The sequence below is a fragment of the Martes martes genome (genome assembly GCF_963455335.1).
Source record: "Martes martes genome assembly, chromosome: 13".
Classification (NCBI taxonomy): domain Eukaryota; kingdom Metazoa; phylum Chordata; class Mammalia; order Carnivora; family Mustelidae; genus Martes; species Martes martes.
This window is the reverse complement of record NC_137901.1, coordinates 79,025,245-79,047,121: the sequence shown is the minus strand read 5'-3', so window position 1 is coordinate 79,047,121 and position 21,877 is coordinate 79,025,245. Positions and strand designations below refer to the sequence as shown.

Below are 21,877 nucleotides of genomic sequence, written 5' to 3'. Positions count from 1 at the left end.
AAAACTGGTAAATGTTTTATAAAACAATATTGATTGCTTTCTTTCAAATATAATCTTTGTGGTCACAAATTATGGTAGACTCAGAAATGTACCACCTACATCTTTGCCTCTGAGAAGACTTGCTACTAGGATCCTGGCTGTCAGAATGGCTGGTAGTCCATTTTGGGGTGGCCTGGGCTGGAGAGAGCAGCCTTGATCAATTCATACCCTTCCCAGGTTGCTCATAGTCAATGACTGGTCTGGCTGAGGTTAACAAGTCCCAGCCCTTCTTACTCAGTTTGGACAACTCTGAAGGGTCATTTTAGCCCCATGGCTCCCTTAGGAGTTGGCTGAGGCTGATGTTAGGTCTGCTATCTCACTTCAACTCTGCCCTCTACCCGATGCTGCTTCCTTCTCTCTTCCACAGGTGTTGACCCCAAAAGAAACTCCTAAAAAACAGACTGCTGCTTGAAACTGTTTCAGCTCTGCTTCCCAGAGAATCCGACATGTGACTTAAATGTTACCTGTACCTACAAGGAGTACAGTATCACAGCTATGCCATCTGCATGAAGAAGGAGGGGTTGATCAGAACAGTGGCTTTTAGGACCCCCCCCCCTTTTTAAGTGAAATCTTAAGTGAAATCCAAACACAAAATGTAAGGGATAAAAGCCTGCCTTATCCTGGAGGAGATATGGACGAGGCTTGTTCCTGAGGCATCTCGCTACAAAACACCCTGAAAGTCAGAGCTGAGATCTGCTTCTCTAAAGATTACAGGAACAGAAACACAGAATTTAGGAGCTGGAAGGGATCTCTGAAGCCATACAGAACTCCTAATTTTACAGATGAAGAAACCGAGGCCCAGAGAGCTTTTTGTGACTTGCCTAAAGTAAAATAACACTAACAGTGGCAGACAGAACTATAAACTAGTTTCCTCATTCCTATGATACATTATATAAAATTTTCTACTGAGAGCTTAAGATCCTATTTATGTTCCCAAGTGGAAAACTTTTAGGAAGTCAAGCATACCAACAAATATAAAGTTTCTGAATAATTTTTATATTTCTGTTGTGCTTAAAATGATAGATTTATAAGCCCAGGTATAGGATTTAAATGGGTTTCATGAAGAGATATCATAATTAATATTCAGTTTTCACATCTAACATATTCTTTTATTGCCTCCTTATACTTTCCCCCTTTTTTATTGTGGTGAAATATATCTAAATTAATCATCTTAATTATTTTTAAGTATACAGTTCAGGGCTATTAAATAGACTTCTAATGTTGTGCAACCATCACCCCCACCCTCCCCGTAATTCTTTCATCTTGCAAAACTGAAACTTGTCCCCATGAAACAACACTCCATTTCATCCCACCCCCCCAGCCTCTGGCAGCCAACCATGCTACTTTTTTGTCTCTATGATTTTAGCTACTCTAAATACCCCATAAAAGTGGAATCATACAGCATTTATCTTTTTGTTACTGGTATATTTCACTTAGTATAATGTCATGGTTCATCCATGTTGTAGTGTACATCAGAATTTCTTTACCTTTTTAAGGCTGAATAATATTCCATTGTATGTATACTGTATTTTGTTTATCCATTCATCCATCAATGGACATTTGGGTTGCTCCCCAAATTTAGCTATTATAAATAATGCTGTTATGAACACAGTTGTACAAGTATTTCCTTGAGACCCTACTTTCAGTTTTGGGGGGTAAATACCCAGAAGTGGAACTGCGGGTCATGTGGTAATTCTATTTTTTAATTATTTGAGGAACTACCTATTGTTTGCCGCAGCAGCTATACCATTTTACATTCCTATCGACAGTGCACAAGGGTTCCAATTTTTCCACATCCTTGCCAACTCTTGTCTAGCCATCCTAATGGGCGTGAGGTGGTATCTTATTATAGTTCTCATTTGCATTTCCTTAATTATTAATGTTATTGAGCATCTTCTAATGAGCTTATTGGAGCTTATCTTCTTTGGATAAATGTCTATTCAAGTCCTTTGCTCATTTTCAATTTGGGTTGGTTGTTTTTTGGTTCTTGAGTTTTAGGAGCTCTCTCTCTATTCTGGATATCAATCCCTTATTAGATATGTAATATTAGATATGGAAATATGATCTGCAAATAATTTGTCCCATTCTGTGGGTTGCTTTTGGTTAGCCTGCTTATATTTTCAGTTCACTTAATTCATTCAGTTTTATTCACAAGTGTTTTTCAATTTTCTTTCATCATATTTCCTCTATATATTTATTTCATAATAAAATAGAAATATATTATATAACTTAAATTCTTCCTGACAAACATTTTGTATGGATCAAATACAACCATCTATTTTAGAATATAAATTAATATCTATTGTTTTTTTAAAAAAGGATTTATTTTATTTTAGAGAGAGAGAGAACGTGGGTGGGGAGGGGCAGAGGGAGAGAGAAACCTAAGTGCTGAGTGGGGAGCCTGATGGGGGGTTCGATGCAGGGTTGGATCTCACAACCTTGAGATCATGAGCTGAGGTGAAACCAAGAGTCAGCCGCTTGACCTACTGTGCGACCCAGGTGCCCCATAAATTAACATCTATTCTTAAAAGATGATACCATGCAAGAGAAAAAAACTATTGAAAAACCTGTATTACAAGACAGGTCTGTACCATCATACACCAAAATCAGAATTAAAATTCAAGACTAGAGCTTTCCTTTTTGTTGACTGTGCCAGTAGTATCTTTCTTCTAATTCTGTTCTCATTGGAGGGTTCCTGGAGTAAAAAGATCCAGTGGAATTCCTTTTCTTTTGATCCCTATACCCATGGAACTCCAGAGGTAAAGTAAAGAGCCAGATTTGTCAGCATCCACAATAGCGCCTTCCAAAAAGAGAGTCCAGCAAAACTTTCTTTTCTGCCTTTCAAATATAGGAACGCCTGCCCATGTTTAAAGAAGCTGGTTGCCAATGATGAACTCCTAGCAGATTTCTGCATCTGTAGGATATAACTCCTTTCCTCAGAAGGCTTCCATGCCTTTCTGATAACTTGGTCCTTGTTGTTTTTCTACACTCCATTCACTCTTCACACTGCTCACCAAGCTCTAACTTCTCTGACCTTCTCCCTCTTCCTTGAACATACAAAGTTCTTTGTCTGGGCCTTTGCACTTGTTTTCTGACTCATCCCCATCACTCACCCCAGGTTAGCTAACTTCTACTTATCTGTGAAGTTTTAGCTTACATGTTACATCACTGGGTAGGCTTTCCGCTACTCCCTGATAGATTAAATGCTCTTTTTACCCAGAGCAGAAGTTTCATAATCAAATGGTATAGTTACTTGTACAATTATTTTCCTAATCTCCCCCAAAGATATTAACTTTCATGAAAGCGCTACGTGTGTTTTATTTCTAGATATCCACAGGGCCTACTACAGTTCCTGGCACGTAGTAGAAGTCCTCACCAATTTTTGCTAAATAAATGAGTAAGTTAATCTGTTCAGAAAATAAATGTGCATCCTTCCACTACTTATGACCAGGGACCAATATATTTTCTCCTGCCCTTCATCCTTACCTGTTCAATTTCCTTTTCGTCCCAAGGAAAATGCACCAATTGATGTCTAAGTCAAAAAAAATTCTTAAATATGCTCTATCATTGAAATTAGAATGTAATCATTGGCATTTATTAAAATAAGTACATATATACCTTACAAGGAAAACGAAAAACAGATTCTTTCATATAATTCTACACTATGGACGGCTTACCTAAAGTCACTCAAAACATTTTTGGGACTTCTTCCAAAGAATTATTGGTAATTCTGTATAATATTCATCTTATAGAAAGTGCTCTGCAAGAAACTCTAAGACTTTTTTTTCATTTTTTCATGAGGTACTTCAACTTACGAACCATGATAGACCTGTATGAAAGGAGGATTTTTTTTTTTTTTTTTTGTAAGATGTACTTATTTTAGAGATGGGGGGTGGCAGGAGCAGGGAGGAGGACAGAGAGTCTTAAGTAGACTCTGCACTGAGCACAGAGCTGGATGCAGGGCTCGATCCCATGACTCTGAGATCACGACCTGAGCCAAAACCGGTGTTTGACTCTTAACTGACTGTGCCACCCAAGCGCCCCAGAAGGATCTTTAATTGGAAAACCGAAGTAAAAATAAAAAACAGAACCGCTCCTTCAAAAGTCAGAATATTTAAGCTGACAGAGCTAGTTTTAGAATTAGAAATAAATCTAAGAGCAACAGAAATGAGTAGAAACTGCTTCTTAAACAAATGGTAGCTTATACATTAAGAAACATACCTCTGAGAGCATACTTCTAAATGGGTTATATTCAGGAAGCTGTTAAGATTACAGTATTAAAGTTACGGTTTAGAGAGGATTTTATCAATTTCTTTGACTTGGAGATTTACAGATTTGTTTATTTTTATTTTTATTTACTGACAATGGTAGACAGAGCACCAGGGAAAGGAAGATGAAGAAACAGGCCGAGCTACAGCTTTACGTAGTCTTCTGTTATCTTTTTACATAAGAGAACTATCAAGTGCTAGGTTTAGTCCCATACTGCAGTTGTAGAAAGTCACCACTGAAATGTCTGGAGGCCAAGTGGCCTGGTCTGGCTTCACTACATTGACAAAGCCTAGAGCTGTGAAGGGTACCAGGGAACCTACCTTCTTGGGCACAACAGAGGAACTGGAATTTACGGTGCTTTCGTCATCGTGCATCATAACAGGTTCAGAGCTGTTCTCATCCATGACCTCCTGCATGCTGTTCACACTGCTGCTCTGGCTGCCTGTGCTCACAGACATGCTTGGGATGGAATGGTTGCTGCCCAGGCTGTCCATTTCCCTGATCAGGCTGGTTCCATGTTCGCTGTCCTATAAAAATGGGGCACGGGGGTTAAAAAAGATGACTGGAGGTAAAGTGCCAATCCATTGACTGAGCTATTAAGCACACTCAATTCTGCAGTGCCAAGTTCCTTTTCTGCCAAATCTGCAAAGATAAACTTTTTATGTAGTGACTCTACTACTCCCCCACCATTTCAGACATCTCAAATTCACTTCCCTGCCTTCCTCAGGGGCCATTCTGGACATGGGTCATAAGGCTCCAAATGCCGCTATCCTAGGGCTTTCCCCCATCATATGCAACTATTATATTATTGTATGGCTATTCGTAAGCAGAAATCGGGCCAGGTTTGTAAGAGACTTTCAGGACCATCAAGGTGCTAGAGAAAGACTGTAGGCGACTGAACAGGTAACATCTGGGATATTTACAAATAGGGCAGCAGTCGTTTGAAACTGAAATAGAGTTAAAAGAGTTTTCAGAGATTTGACAAGGAATATGTTCCTTTGCAAATCATTATTGAGTAACTTCATGTCTAAGCAGGGATATTAATTCTACTGTCCTGGACAGGTAATTAAATTCTGCCTCCCTCAAGCAATTCTATCATGCTTACCTCTGTAATCTTATTAAATATATCTGTTAAATAATACTGGTATTCATCACTGCTAGTCCAAAGACTACTATTTGAGAAGTGGTAAAATAATCAGAATATGTAATTTACCCATCACAGTGGGATAAGTTTTGATTTAAGATTAAATAATATAATTAAGGCAACTTAGTTAAAAAAATCCCATTTTCAAAGAACCATACTGTATGTATACAACTTTAATGAATTGTTACTTAGCCATGGCACTCTAAGGAATCACTGGCATAGGTAATATGGGTAATTTAAAATGGTAGATAATACATTATATTTTTAACAGATTTATTTTCCCGATTAAAAGGGATCATTTGTATATGTGCAATCAAGAGATTTATAGTTCAATTCAGTTTTCTGAATTTCATTTTTATAATTATTGATAATTTTTTCTCTTACATAAAAAGGTAAAATAAAATGCATTGTTCATTCCTTTCCTCTTTTCTATCTAGTTTTAGAGGAAGAGGAGTCCTTTCTTTTGTGCAAGGCTCTAATACTCCTGCTCCTATCCCATGCACTTCCTGAGATCCTACTTAACTACAACTATCTCATCAAATTTCAATGCTTCTGGCCCGGCTTCTTCCACTTTATCTATAAATATGAAGAAACCTGACCCATACTTGCAGACCTCTCTTCATACTGCCCTTTGTCCCTTTTCCTTCTCAGCCAAATTTATGAATCTTAAAATAACCAGCTTTCACTGTCTCTACTTTCTCACTTCCCATTTATTCGACAAACCTACAGTTATCTATTATTCATCCTAACTACTCCTGTAAAGCTACTTTTACGAAGGTCATCAAGAACGCCCTGCTTGTAAAACTCAGTTAACTTTTTTTTTTTTTTTTTAGTCCTTGTCTTGACCTCTCTGTGGCATCTGCTAATACTGGCTGCTCCGTCCTTGAAGTTGCGGACTGGTGAACATCTGTGATGCTTTGTTTCTTAGGGTTCCTCATATGGCATGGCCCTCTTCCCATTCTGCATTCAACTCCGGATTCATTACCGTTTTAATTCTCTTGACCCCCAGCCAGCTACTCTTTACCCAGACCTCTGTCTTATGTTCTGGGTTTGAATTTTTCAACCAACTGCCAGGTTTACCATTCAGGTGTCCCAACTATCATTACCCTTGCTTCAACCAATCCTTCTTAAGTTATTTGAATGAGGAGACAGAAAGTCACTTCTCCTTTGAAAACTCCTTCTGTATACTATGTCAGCAGCATATAATGCCATTAAACTCACCAGGCATCAAACCGAAATCATTCTAAACCTACTATTTCTCCTTGAATCTTTTTCTCCATTCTTGGTACTGACATACCCTAGTCACCTGGGCTAAAATGTTCAGAGTCACCTTAAACTCCTCCTCACCTGTCACTGTTACTTTCAATGAGAAACACTGTATTATCAAATCACCTCTACATTGTTTCTCAAAAGTGTTCTCAAAAGTGTTCCTTTCTCCCCCATGCCCAATGACACTGCCCTTATTACCTCTTGCATGGACTATTACATAGAATGTGACACATTCCAGTCTCTCGTAATTCATTCTGTTGCCAGGACAATCTTCTGAAGGCACAGCATCTTCCTGGGCCTAAAATGTCCTATGCCTGTCTCTCAGAAACCACCCACATCATGTCCTACACACAAACTTCACTAATCCCCCCAGCAGGCATATTTTCTCCCCTCTATGGAGCCCTGCCTGGTGACACACCTCAAGAGCATTTTTCTTTTTTTTTTTTTTTTTTAATTTGTCAGAGAGAGTGAGCACAGGCAGAGAGAGAGGCAGGCAGAGGCAGAGGGAGAAGCAGGCTCCCTGCCGAGCAAGGAGCCCGATGTGGGACTCGATCCCAGGACCCTGGGATCATGACCTGAGCCGAAGGCAGCCGCTTAACCAACTGAGCCACCCAGGCGTCCCTCAAGAGCATTTTTCATATTTTGTCTTATATAAGAGTTATTTTATGAATGTTTCTTTTGCAACTCTGCATGTTTCTTGAGGCCCAAAGCATCAATTACATTTTTATCGGCAAAAGTGGTTTTCATAGTGCCCAGTCCAGAACTTTCCCATGTAGCAGGCACTCCATCAGTGCCTACCAAATAAACTGAACCTACTTCTTCATCCTCCTGTGACTCATTCAAGGGTCCATTTCGTGTCTCTTGGAAAAGGATTTTTTTCATTTTTCGGTACTGCAGGTTATCTAATTCACGGACAGCATCTTTTGTCCTCTGTATGAGGTCAATTAGGACACGGAGTGGCCGGTCTCGTCGAACAAAATCATGCTGATTGAGGGAGGAGAAAAAAACAAAAACTGAAAATGAGAGAACAGATTTTGGGGGGCAAGATTTACATTATAAAAGCAAACACATAAAATAAGCCTATTGATTTTGCAGAAATAATAAGCTGTGACTCATTTTGTATAGCCTCTCATTTTGTATAAATCTTATAAAGAGGTAACTATGCTCTTCTCTTCTTCCTCAAGCCCCATTTTGTGGACTTCATCCTAGAGTTTACTTGAGAACTCTTGAGATTTACTTTAATGTATAAGTAATAATGACTAGTAGCTTAGAGGCTTGTGACTTTCAAATCTCAAGGATTTAAATATATATAATACATAGATATATAATAAGTAGAAACAATGCAGAGTTACAACAATATATATATTGTTATTGTTATAATCTGCCTCAATCTTCCTATCCATCCTGTAGAAATAGACTTGTGTATATTTTGTTTTCTTGTGGTCATACCCAGTGTATGCTTGAAAATATGGCAGCCATTCAATTTATTTACAGGTTATAATTCTGGCAATTTCATTTTGCCTCTACAGAGCTGTACAACCAGAAATAAGGGAAAAGGGCCTTTGAAGAGTGAAAGTAATTGCCCCAAAGTCCATAAACTTTTCCTCGTATAAAAGGCCTTCACTTTTTTTTTTTTTTAAGATTTTATTTATTTATTTGACAGAGATCACAAGTAGGCAGAGAGGCAGGCAGAGAGAGAGAGAGAGGAGGAAGCAGGCTCCCTGCTAAGCAGAGAGCCCGATGCGGGGCTTGATCCCAGGACCCTGGGATCATGACCCGAGCCGAAGGCAGAGGCTTTAACCCACTGAGCCACCCAGGCGCTCTAAGGCCTTCACTTTCAATATTATCAGTGATCTTTACACATATTCTGGTTTCCTAGTTTCTTAGCCTGTATCAGTTTAGAAAGAGGGAATAAAAGTGGGAGAATAGAGAGGATGGAGAACTATAGAACTAGAGTTACTTGTTGTAAAAAGAACTGTCCTTTGAAACTTCTTAGGCAGCATGACACTCAAGAAAAAGAAAATCCATGACTAACACACCTACCAACCAACCACGTAAAAATGAACAAAGGTTTGTGGGCTATTTTGCAAAGAGGAAAATGCTTCTCATGTAGTCCTTTTATACGCCAAGAGTTGATGAAACACTATTGCTTCTGAGCCATCAAGAAACAAAATTATGTTCATTATGCTTTCTTTAAGAAGGCAGAGAAGTACATCGTGTATTTTGACAAGATTATGCAGAGAATGATCAAAAGTGGGAGGGGGCGCCTGGGTGGCTCAGAGGGTTAAGCCTCTGCCTTCGGCTCAGGTCATGATCTCAGGGTCCTGGGATCAAGCCCCACGTCGGGCTCTCTGCTCAGCAGGGAGCTTGCTTCCCCCCCTCTCTCTGCCTGCCTCTCTGCCTACTTGTGATCTCTCTCTCTGTGTCAAATAAAAAAAAAAAAAAAAAAAAAAAAGTGGGAGGAGGAAGTTTTGTTTTTTAAAGGAGAAGTTTGTTATGCGGAAAATTCACTTACGTGAAATTATAATTTGAAGATATTGGGAAAATGGGATATAATGTGGTAGGCCTTGCCTGATGGAATGGATTTCATTTCTTCCTAAGATAGACAGCTATAGAAGAGGAGTAGGGCCACTGTGAGGACATGTACTTGTCTTGTGGTTCTTCACCCTGACTTTGCTGTCAGGGGAATTGTGGCTTTTGCTCCTGCTTTTATAAAATATCTCTTCCTCTGCAGAGTCCTTTCTGAAAATGAAACACTATTCCCGGAAGTGAGTGCAGCCTGCATATTTCCAGATGAGCCCGAAAGGGAGAAAGTAAATTATTTTGCTCCTCTGGTACTTGTGATTATATAAGAGCAAACTGGTTTTCAGTGAACTTCAAGCTATAACTTAGGATCAGTGAATTGTAGAGCAGCAACAACTCTTAGAAATTCTTTTATTTTCAAGGTGTGGAAATTCAGGCATGGAGAGATTAAGTGATTTACACAGCCAAATAGTGGAAGAGCTACACCTGTAACCCACGTTGCCTCATTTGGTGTTTGTTTTCGGTGGTCGACCACCACTATTGTCTTTTTAAGACAAAGATTTGATTGTGTCACTCATTGTGACAGACACTGGTGTCCCATTTATCCCCCATTCCAACCTCTTTTCCTTGCCTTAATCTATTGTGAGTACTAGAAAGTAAAAAGAGTTGAACTCCAGCCTTTTTTGGAGTTACAGATAACAGTATGACTGAGTTCTGGTGAACGAGATACAAAGGGAGAAGTCCCTGAGCAAAGTTTTGTTTTCTAAAATAAAAAGGCAAAGCACCTGACGAGAAGGTGTTTTCCACTCTGCCCTTCCTCCTTTTTCCCTCTTGGGATAAAGACTTGAGTCCTGGACATGCAGCAGCCATTTTGTGACCAAGAAGATAAAAGCCACATACTGAAAATAATAAAGTAGGCAGACAGAAGGAGCTTGGATCCATAGTGATATTGTTGAGCTGTTTATTGTTCTGCACTGCTTATAATATCTCCTTTCTCAGTGCCCCGGATTTCTTATTGCACAAGATAATTAAACCTTTACCTGTTTAAGCCTTTTAAAACTGATAAACTCAACATCGTAAACACATGCCTGCATGATGAAGTCTGGCCTTTTACAGCCAGGTTCATGGTTGTATTTCTAGGTTCAAATCTAGGCACTCCTAGTCCGCTTTCCCATGCAATGCATATAGTACATTCTAGATAGTTCTTGACTCATGCCATGTGTTTCACACCTACATGCCTTTGCTTATGTTCTTTCTGCCTGCAATCCCATCTCTTCCCTGTTCTCCAAAGCCCATTTTTCTCGAAACCCCTACAACTAACAGGTTCCCAGATGCTTTGAAAATGATGGTTTTACTGTTCTTGAGGTATATTTCCTTGAAACATTAAAATAATAAAGAAAATACATAAAAGTAAATTATCCCAAGTTCCACCATCCAGAAATAAATATTATTAAATAAAAGAACATCATTTCAGACATTCTCTCTCAGGATAATGGATATCTAGAAATAATTTTTTTTAAAAGATTTTATTTATTTATTTTACAGACAGAGATCACAAGGAGGCAGAGAGGCAGGCAGAGAGAGAGGAAGGGAAGCAGGTTCCCTGCCAAGCAGAGAGCCCGACGTGGGGCTCGATCCCAGGACCCCGAGATCATGACCTGAGCTGAAGGCAGAGGCTTTAACCCACTGAGCCACCCAGGCGCCCCTAGAAATAATTTTGATGGAAATATTACATATGCTAATTTTAAGAAAGTCTATTAAATTAAGGTATACTTAAATGTAGCAGAATTAGACGACAAAGAGGTAAACCTTAACTTTAGTTATAATTTCTTTGCCAAGAGTTACCAGATCTTAAAATATCCTCTAAAGTTAACCAAAGAGAAAAAGAAAAAAGATGACATAGATTGAAGTTACCTTTTTTTTTAAGCTATGCATTTTGACTTAAGGATTATTATTGACTATCTACTCTGAAAAACAGGAAAATTAGTGTACTTATCTTTCTTTCCTACTCCTAGATTGTTCTAGTTACATTAGTATTTTTACATTGTCAATGTTTATAGCACTTACATTCTGCTCTTTAACCATATAAATGATTTTACCTTGGCTCTATATTTAAATGGATTCGAAGTGAAGGTGACATTTTAAAATGTCAGGAAGAAAATGTGAAAAAAAGATGAATTACCTAAAAATATTTGGGAACAAGATAGCCAACTGGGAGGAAAAAAGTTGACTTCTTTGTAACAAATTTTTGCATGACCTCTCAAAAGAAGCCCAGCATAAAGAACATAAAAAGAGAAATAGGGAAAAAATATTTGCAAGATCTACTAAAAAGTAATAAGGAAAAAAACCCCTAACAACCAGAAAAATGGGCAAAGATCACAAAGAGTTTACAAAAAAGGAAACCAATAAGCTTTTCAACCTATGAAAGACACCCAACTTAACTCATAACAAGAAATACAGATTAAAACTGTAAGTTCTCCACTGATCTGAGAGCCAAGTTCAAAAAGTATTGGTCCTCATACTATGTTAGTGGGACTATAAATTGGTGCAATGTTTTTGGAGGATGATTTTGTCAGTATCTGTTTAAATTTAAAATCTATATTCCCTGTGATTAGCAATTTCACTTGTAGGATTTTAATCTTTAGATATCCATATACAGGTATAAAATGACACATATACAGAAACTCACTGCAGTCATTTCTAACAGCAAAAGACTGCAAACACCATAAAGAAGTTGGTTAAAACAAGTACGGTCATTCTGAAAATGTTATGGATCCATTTATAAGAATGAGGTAGCTCTACATGCAGAAACATAAAACAATATGCTTAACATACTATTAAGGAAAACAAGCAAACAAATAATCAAGGTAGAATAGTGTTTACAGTTTGCTTCTATTGGTGCAAAAATAAATCACAATATTTACTTCCATATACACAGAACATCTCTAGAAAAACATGCACAAAATTGGTTAACAGTGGTTGCTAACTCTAGAGAGGGTCCTAGAATAGGAAGGAGATTTACTTTACATACTGTCTTTTGAAATCTGTACTACCTATTCAACATGAAGAATGCAGTCTCTTTAACCAAGCAAAAGAAATATATTAAAATTTGGGGTATCAATTTAAATTTGGTGTTTGACACCAGTCCTTTTAACAGTTTCTTCAGTTCCTATTGCATTCTTTCTTCCTTCCCTCTCTCTCTCTTTTTCTTTCTTGTTTTATCACTAGATTGACTGGATTCTGCTATTGAGCAATTTTTTAAAAAGCTGTTAGAAAAAAAAATCGACTAAATCTGTGAGGCTTGAAAATGTCAGCTGCCTTTATAGCTAAAGAGCACCTTAGCTAGGTCAAAGATCCACCCCAAAATACTTTTTTTTTCTCCCAGCCTATTTGTATGAATCTTTCTTTATCCCTGGAGTTCAGGAACTTCATCGGGTTACAGAAGATCAGTTCCATGGTGTCTGTCTTCAGGGCTCTGCTTAAAAATCATCTTCCTAGAAAGGCCTTCCCTAACTCCTCATCTAAAACACCAGCTCCTGGGGCACCTGGATGGCTTTGTTGGGAGAATGTGCAACTCTTGATCTCAGGATTTTGAGTTTGAGCCCCACACTGTGGGTAGAGTTTAGTTAAAAAGGAAAAAAAAAAAAAAAAAAAAGGAATGATAGGTCCCATCACTGTTCATCCCTGTCCCTGCTTTATTTTTCTGCAGAGAAAATTATTTATTACAGAGGCGCCTGGGTGGCTCAGTAGGTGAAGCATCTGCCTTCGGCTCAGGGCATGATCCCAGGGCCCTGGGATGATGCCCCGGCTCTCTGCTCAGCAGGGAGCCTGCTTCTCCCTCTCCTTCTGTCGCTTCTGCTGCTTGTGATCTCTCACTCTCTGTCAAATAAATAAATAAAATCTTAAAAAAAAAAAGAATTTACTATGAACTGATATCATATATTTACTTGTGTGTTTAGTGCTTGGAACAGTGCTTGGCATGCAGTAGATAATCAGTAAATAATTGCTGAGTACATAAATGGTGGGCTCATGTCATTTGGCCCCCCAAATCAAATTAAGACTAAATCAAGTCAAATAAAGGTCCAAACATTTATTTCCAATGACGTTTTCTTCAGGTATATCTTTAAATATCTTCTGCTATATGTGTTTTGCTTTCTTCTTTGGAAGTAAAAGGCTGCTGTATATTAGATTTCCTGTCTTCCACATGTGTCATCTTTATTATGATCACCTTTACAATTTTTCCACTTGCATTTCACTTTGCTTTATTTCCTTACAACTTTCTGTCACTGGATACACTCTACATGGGTTGGTTCATTATATCAATTTGTTGTTTATGATTTTGTGTTTTAATTTTTCTCTTCCATTTCTTTTCTTACCTCTGCCTGCTTGTTTTTTTATACCCTTTTGGTGTCTGGGTCCTAAAACTCATCTTTGGATCCTTGTATTATCTTCTTCTTTGAGGTGCTTTTCCCCCTTAATTTTAATATAGCCCCAAATTATCTCTTCCCCTTTATGGTAGTGCTTTCTACTCCATCCCCCAATTAAAAAACTTTTTCACCTACTTCAAAGTAATAAAGATATTACTTTATCTTGGGTTATCTGGTGCTTTGTTCTGGTTGTCATTTTTCCTTACAGAAATCTGGAGCTGTCACGGAGGCATACAGAGTAGAGTTCATGTCTAGAACACATGATAGCCCTACACCAAAGGGAATTATACAGAGTCCTTTGCCTTGTTGCTTCAGCCACCATATTCCTGTGAGCTGCTGTTTACAAGAAGAAAAAACTTAATTTTCTGTGGAAAAACTCTCTGGCTTCAGACCTACCTCTTCAGGAACACTTAAAGCTAGAAACAGAATAATGTTTACAAAGTCCTCAGAAAAAGAAAATGTAAACCAAGAATTTGTGACGTAGACAAGGTGCTCTTTAATTATAAAGGCAGCTGACAGTCTTAAGCTTTCAAATTTAGTCAATATAATCTTTCTGAGCTTTTCTTGAAACCAACCAACAAAAAGAGTTAAAAAAATATATATATATGTATACAGAAAGCGGTTAAATAAATCTGGAGTAGTTTATGCCAAATAAAAGACATTTATATTGTAAAAGTCTCCACACACTTGACCGATATTAATGGAACCTACATATGAAGTTTATAGTAAAATGTTACATGAAAAGATGCCCCAAAATGCGACGTTTAAGTCAAATGAATGGAGTTAATGTGATACTCTTGTCACCAACATGTATGATGTAATGTGATGTAAGTGTACGCTTTGTATACTTATTGTACATCTTCACTGCTTGATGGTTTGGCAACAACCTAACTGAAAATCCCCGAGTTGGCATGTGAACCACTGGCAGACTGTCCTGGAAGCACTGTGTTGAAGTTCGTGCAGATATTAGTCATAGGAACATCACAATGATGACAAGAGCAAAGAGAAATACTTGTTGTCATAAGCAGAAAGAGGGAGGGGGAAAAAGAGAAGATGGAAAATATGGAGAAAAAAACTGTCCACATGGAATATATAGCACCATCCACTGTGATAATCTTGCTATTTCTATGCTTAGCTATTATCTCTGGGTAAATGACAAGGCAGCACGTTCTAATCCAGTCTGTCATGATGAGCTGCCACAGGAATGATTTACTCTACTCCGCTACAACATGCCTTTAAATCCCCCTCCTCAAATATAAATTTGAAAAATTACCCTTAATAGCTCCGCTGACGTTGGCCTTTCCTGAGGTATTTTCTGCAAGCAGTAATCAACAAATCTCCGAAAGTAGTCTGTCCTGTATGTGCAAATACATGGAAAGAAAATAAAATCAGGGTCTGTGGAATACACTGAGTACTTAAAACACTCTCATTCAAGGGAAAGATTTACATTTTAAGAGATCTTTAATAAAATATATGAAATATTAGGATAAGTGGACCATTTTCAAGTTTATGGTATCTAAAAATTAATTATCTGGATAACGAATGTGGAGAGTTTCAAGTTAGTCAACACATAAACATACCTTAACATATAAGCAAGGTCAAATCATAATTTATGTCAAAAAATGAAAAGTATTATATTTATATATATAATAGTTTTACACATATTTTTCTTTCCAAAAATGACAACTCTGGTAAGTCTCAAGCCTATATTCTTCACGGCTGGTTAGTAACTTCTCCATCACCCACCACCTACAACCAGGTAGTAAAATTTGAAGCATAAGGGAAGGGACTTCGGAATGTGGTTTCTGGATGAAAAAACTTCCTTCTCTTGGGAGGAGGAAGGAAGTTGTCCTCTTGTTTAAAACTTCCCTTCTTCTATAACTCTTGTGGCCCAAACAGCTATCAAGATGTTATAATTTTCTGTAAGGAATGATACAATTCTGAATAGACAGTGTATATTCTGTGCCAACATACTTAAATATACATATAATAAAAGATACGACAACTGGAAAAATAATGACATCAGAGAAGGTACTTCATCTCTGCCAAGAAGTGGTAAGAGCTGAGATGATCAATACAAGACTGTCAGGATTTAAGAGATGAGACTTATTAGGAAGACAGCAAGGCATGTTCCTTGTAGAATTTCAGTTCCTACACACACATTAAGAACATAGTACAAGTGACAGTGAGGGTAGAAATAAATAAAAATGTGTGTGTGTGTGCATAGCCAATTCACGTCTATAAAGCACCACTGTTAGTTACTATAACATACGGTGAAGGAATGTATGGTTTCTAGGTCAGATATTTAAAATGTGATTCAGTGAAAGTGCCGAATACATGTGGTGATTCCCTTAGAGATTTAAAATGAGAGCAGAGTCTTACCATTCATTAGACTGTAGCGTTGGGGAGTCATTCTGGGCAATGTGGTATAAGGCACTCATTGCATTCATGTTGAAAAGGGGGGGCTTCCGTTCCGCTGAAGGACAAGAAACACAATAAAGCAGTTCTTTAAAGAAATCAGGCAGACAGAGAAATAAGGCTCTGTGAGCAAAGCTTCACTGATAAATCAATGGCTCGTTACTGTCATCATGCCACATACTCCACTTATTTTAATCTCTAAGGTCAGCCCAGGATAGCCATTCAGAAGAAGCTGCTCATCATCCTAATATATACTGGCAAAGCTTCTAACAGACCCATTTCAGAAGATTCAAAAGAAAAATTTATTTTTCTCTCACCTATCTTCAAATACTGGTCTTTGCTTGTGTTCCTATAATAGGTATGAACATCTTTGTGTGTATGTGTTTTAATGTAAACATATATATTCATTGAAAAAAATCCATAAGGCACAGAAAAATAGAATGAGAAAAATTATTATAGAATGGAACATCTTTAACATGACTAACATAGTAAGGAAGATAAAATAATTCAATTCAATAAGTACTGTCTCAAGTCCCATCCAGGCCAAATAAATGGTACAGGTGGTGGCAGAGGGAAAATGGGAGGAAGGGGGGTGGTAAATCACAATCAAGCTCGGTCCAGCCTAAAAAGAAACTTGGTGAAATTAGGTATTTTTTAATAGATTTATTCCATCTCAGCCCACCCTGATCTGTTTTTTGGAATTTCTGTAGCTCTATTTTAGTATACTGCTTATTTGGCATGTACTCTCCTATTGCACTTACATAAACATAAAATCTTTTCTCTCAAAAGAAATCATTAGCTCTATGAGCAAGATCTTACAACCCTAGTACTCTTCTTACGCTTTTATTCCTCAAGCAATATATAATAAGGTGTTATTCACATATTAAGTGCTTGATTCGTTGACCAAAGGGAGGAAAAAAACCAAGGCTCTAGTTCTGAGTGCAGTTAGTTTTAGATTATTTACTAATTATTATGCCCTGGAAGAAAAATCACTATCTCATCCTACCACACTTATCTTAATGGATTCTTTACATAGTCCCACCTTGTAATTTATAATTCTCAGGCTTTATCAAGCATCTTGGTTTTCAAGCACTTTTAAAATGGTGAATTTGGCTTACTCTGTGAAGTAACATAAAAGACATTTTGACTCTCAGAAGGATGAACCTATGAAAAGCCAGGGTGAGAAAACAAAACAAAACCCCTCCAAAACAGAATGAACAATTTTAAGAGTAGTGAACTTTAAGTCACTGGCAGTACCCTGGCAGCAGATGACTATGGTTATTCATGCATGATGCTCTGGAGGGGCCTCTTACAGTCCTGTCTAAATGTTCTCTGATACTTTTAAAATGCACAGTATACCATTCTATAAATAATTTTTATTAGCCTCTCAAAAGAATACTATATACTCATGACATAGCTACCAGTATTATAAGGGCATGGACTGCTCACAAGTGGAAATTTTAGGGTTGTGTGGACAAATGGATTTATATCTGTTTCAAATGTAGAGGAGTTCAGGTTTAGGTTCAGGTTTATTTATTTATTTATTTATCTTTTTCAGGAGGTACACTCTGGAGAGTTTCTAGAGCCTTCTGACAACTCCAAGTATTTGAAGCCACATGGAACTAGGAATTCACCATATCACCATCGATGGTTTCCCATCATTCTTAGAACAGAGTCCAGATCCTTAAACACATAGCCTATCTGCCTTTATTGACATGACCCTGGAGACCTCTATTATTTCATTCTGAGAAGCAATGCTTCCCCACTCTTCTCAAGTCATCTTTTGCTTCACTGAGAGAAGCAACTTCAGAGCCTTTCACACATAACTGCTTCCACTGTCTGGACTCCCCTTCCATGCTCATTCCCTAAACTTTATCTGGTTAATTCTTGGCAACCTTTCAAGTTTCATCTTAAATATAATCGCATTTTTACATTCATTTCATAAATACTTATTTAATGCTTATTATATGCTTATAAGCACTTCCTTAGGGAAGCCTTCTCTGACTTCTCAGACTAGGTCCTATTAGATTTTGTCACTGCAAATTATGTTTTCCCTTTCTACTACCTATACATATGGTGATTCCCTTAGTTAATTATTTGTGCAATTCTTTACATAATGTGTGTCCTCTTTGCTAAACTTCATGAGGGCAAGGACAATGCCTATTTTGTTCATCTTTGCATTCCCACTGCTGAGCATAACGCCTGGTATATATGTTTGGTGGTCCCAAAATAACAATAAAATAAACAAAGGCAAGGCAGATTAAGGCAAAGAAGAAACTCTGTCAACAAACAATCTAGTGCAGCAAGAAGTCACAAAAATGACTGAGGAGTGACTAAGTCTTGGAGCTCTCATCAGATTCTATGTGATGGCTTCATTTCCTGCCAGAAGGATAGGAACCTTCTCACTTATTGGCAAAAGGTATAAAATTCAAGCTGCTCAGAAGAACACTGAATTGTACTAGAGAAACAGCCAGGAAGGGGGACTAAAGAAAAAAAGAGAATAGAAATTTGGAAAAAGGATGAAGGAACAAAAAGCAACAGCAAGACCCCATTCAGTAGTGACAAGAAGGGAAGTAGCTTGGATTTCAAACAGGAATGGTGAGGATCTAAGGAGCCAACACTGCTGTGAAGACGACGACAACCAGCCACACGATGGTAGAACAGCTGCAATAGAGAAGCACGTGACTGAAGGTGTTCTAAACGGCACACGGCTCTATGGTTTGAGAAGCATCTGCTAAATATTAGTTTCAGATGGCCTCAGCCACATAAATCCTCTGAGCTATGGAGGCGGCACTCGTTGCTAAGCCAGCATACCATAGAGCAAGGACTGGTAAACTACGGTCTGTGGGCCAAATTCACCCAGAAGTTTGTTTTTGTCAGGGTTTATTGAATTGCAGCCACGTTTATTTATTAACACTATCTGTGGCAGTTTTCATGCTATAACAGCAGAACTGAGTAGTTATGACAAAGAATATATGGCCTGCAAAGCCCAAAACACTTATTATCTGGTCCTTCACAGAAAGTTTGTCAACCCTTACTGTAGAATACAGTGGTCTGCATACAATCTTCCACAGGAGCAGCAAAATAGGAGCTAGGAGTTCTTTTGAGGCCACCTTGCAATACATAATTCAGATTTTCTCAAAAGAAATGAAAAGGGTGGGAGCATAAAAAACTGAATTAACTAAAAGGAAAAAAACAATGATTTCTATTTAAAGACAATGACCAAGTTTTTGTGGCAAAAGATTTCTTATGAACAAATGAGGTTGAAAACCATAATAATCAGCGGTAACAGTAATTAGTACCATATACTGTATTCCTACCGCAGGTCAGGCACTCACCATGTGCTACCTGTCATTCAGGATTCTGAGACTAGCTCAGCAAGAAGAGTCCTATTATTCTAAGCATTATTTCCCAGCTAAAGAAACTGAGATTCAGCTAGCCTAAATAATGAAACTAAATCACATGGTAAGTGGTTAAACTGGGATTTCAACCCATCTTGTAATAATCCAAGAAATGGGTTCTTTTCACTAGGTCTCAGTGCCTCTTCAACAATCCTGTGCATTTTATGATAGATTATACTGCTATTTTTGAAAAAAGATTGGGGGGGTGACTGGCTGGCTTGGTCAGTAGAGCGTGTGACTCTTGATCTTGGGGTGGTGAGTTCAAGCCCCAAGTTGGGTGTGGAGATTACTAAAAAATAAATAAACTTAAATAGATAAATAAACTTAAAAAAAAATCAGCAGCAGCTTTAAGAAGAGTAAATATGCCTGCCTGTCCCCAACAACCATCACACATTCATTTATTATCAACAATGAGTGGCTAATGTGGGAGATGAAAACCCCAGGCAAAAAAACCTACATGACAACATTTATGTTTTTATGTGTTTGTGATATTTTTCCTCACTGCAGAGTTTATTTCTGAGCACAATATATTCCCTGACAATGCTAATGGACCATTTGCCAGCTTCTATCATGACCTTTGCAGGTGAACCAAGTGTCTATAGGTTAAACAAATGAACACCATATTAACTTCTCTTGAAATAATCTTGGAAAGTAAAATATTTGCTGACTGGACAATTTCAGTGTCCAAAGATTTCAGAGGGTTGATGCATTTAACTAGTTCTTTCAGTGGAAAATTAATTTAGCAAAAGATAATTTGTGGAACAGGCTTTACCACTTAGGAACTATAGAGCTTGATCCAGGAAAGAACGACAGCGCCAGTAACATTATCATCTTCCTTTGCGATGTTACCTTAGCAATTTAAATTACAGATTAGGGAGCCTTTAAAAAAATACACAGTATTGTAGAAGAAATGTCGTAAGGAAAGGGGACAACACTATCTACAACTTTCAAGGTAATTTCAACATTAAAAGTACAATTTAAAGTACATCAAATATATAGAAAACTTAGGAAAATCATTGCTTAGGGTTTTATATGCAGCCGGTTACTCTTTTTTAATGTGAAAAACTGCCCTTCTTTAATACGTTCATTTACAAGATCAATGCTACAGAGAGAGAGATAAAGAGAAAAGCTGTCAAAAAGATACTTCTATGGTCTGTTGCATTAGCAATACAATGCATTTTGAATAATTCTTGATAAGTTAAATGTCTTTGGTAACAATTTTACTTAATATTAACTGAGCATGTACTACCATCTTTCTGTGAATCTAAGATGCCAGTGACTATAAAATGTACTACTATTAAGATGCACCACAATTTTATGTGTAACTTGGAGAAAATGCTGCCAATTATAATTACAATTATAAAATGCTGTTGCATTATTCAACCTCCCTGTTGAAAGAGATGTTAAAATGTAAATTAAAAATTTGGATGAAATATACATATCAGGACTATGTTGTTAATGTTTGTTTATTGAGTACATTTATTGAGTATACTATGTGGGGATTATAATAATAAGAACTTTAAATCTATATTTTCATGTACAATATGTAAAAATTTACCTGCGATAGAGACAGAGATAGCTAGAGAGAGAGAGCACAAGCCCAAGCCAGGGGTCGGGGTGGGGGCATGGACAGAGGGAGAGGGAGAAGCAGGCCCCTAGCTGAGCAGGGAGCCTGACAGGGAGCTGGATGGATCCCAGGACCCTGGGATCATGACCTGAGCCAAAGGCAGAGGCTTAACTGACTGAGCCACCCAGACACCCCTAGGGTAGGGGTTCTTATTATGTAAATTTCACAGAGGGTTCAAATAATTGGATGGAAGTCACACAACTAAGAAATGGCAGAGCTAGAATTAGAACTTAAGTTTGTCTGACCACAGTCTTACAAACACAGTCTATGTTTGTAAGCATAATTCAATAGTATCATCTGTCAATTTGCAGGAATAGCCATTGTGGAAGGTAAGACAATTCAGGAGATGGATACTTTGTTTTTTAATTCAGTAAATCATTGAAGGCAATCCAAGGCTGATACAGAGACCATATTTTCATACATACTTTATTTTTATAAAAAATAAAATTAGAAATTAAGCATATACCAGGGCCTCTCTCAAGAGAGGAAGTTCTAAAAGTATTTCCTGGAATAAGTACCTCTTTCACCCAGTGTGAAATGCTGTTTGAAACTTCAGTGATTACTACACCTATACAGTACAAAAAGTGATGTGATGGTGATCTTGAAACATCATAAAAAGGTACTTGTCTGCTCTATTTAAGAAGGTTGGAAAGGGTAGAATCCACGTTAGAAAGATTGTGGTAAGAAAAAACTTGTTAAAACAATGGGATGGACACTGATGAGCTATAAAGTTCAACTTAGGTAGTAAATCCTCTTACAT

The 21,877-nt window shown here is 37.7% G+C and overlaps 1 protein-coding gene across 3 annotated transcripts in view; it reads right to left on the bottom strand.

Moving 5' to 3' along the window:
* The window catches only part of TAOK3 (TAO kinase 3), a 186,983-nt gene that overhangs the window by 40,470 nt on the left and 124,636 nt on the right, over positions 1 to 21,877 (bottom strand). For all 3 annotated transcript variants that reach the window (XM_080821199.1, XM_080821197.1, XM_080821198.1), the window contains 4 exons: positions 16,054 to 16,147; positions 14,945 to 15,026; positions 7,538 to 7,705; positions 4,629 to 4,835 (listed from right to left, as the gene is read on the bottom strand). In XM_080821199.1, the coding sequence (XP_080677325.1) occupies positions 4,629 to 4,835; positions 7,538 to 7,705; positions 14,945 to 15,026; positions 16,054 to 16,147 (551 nt within the window). The remainder of the gene's footprint in view (positions 1 to 4,628; positions 4,836 to 7,537; positions 7,706 to 14,944; positions 15,027 to 16,053; positions 16,148 to 21,877) is intronic.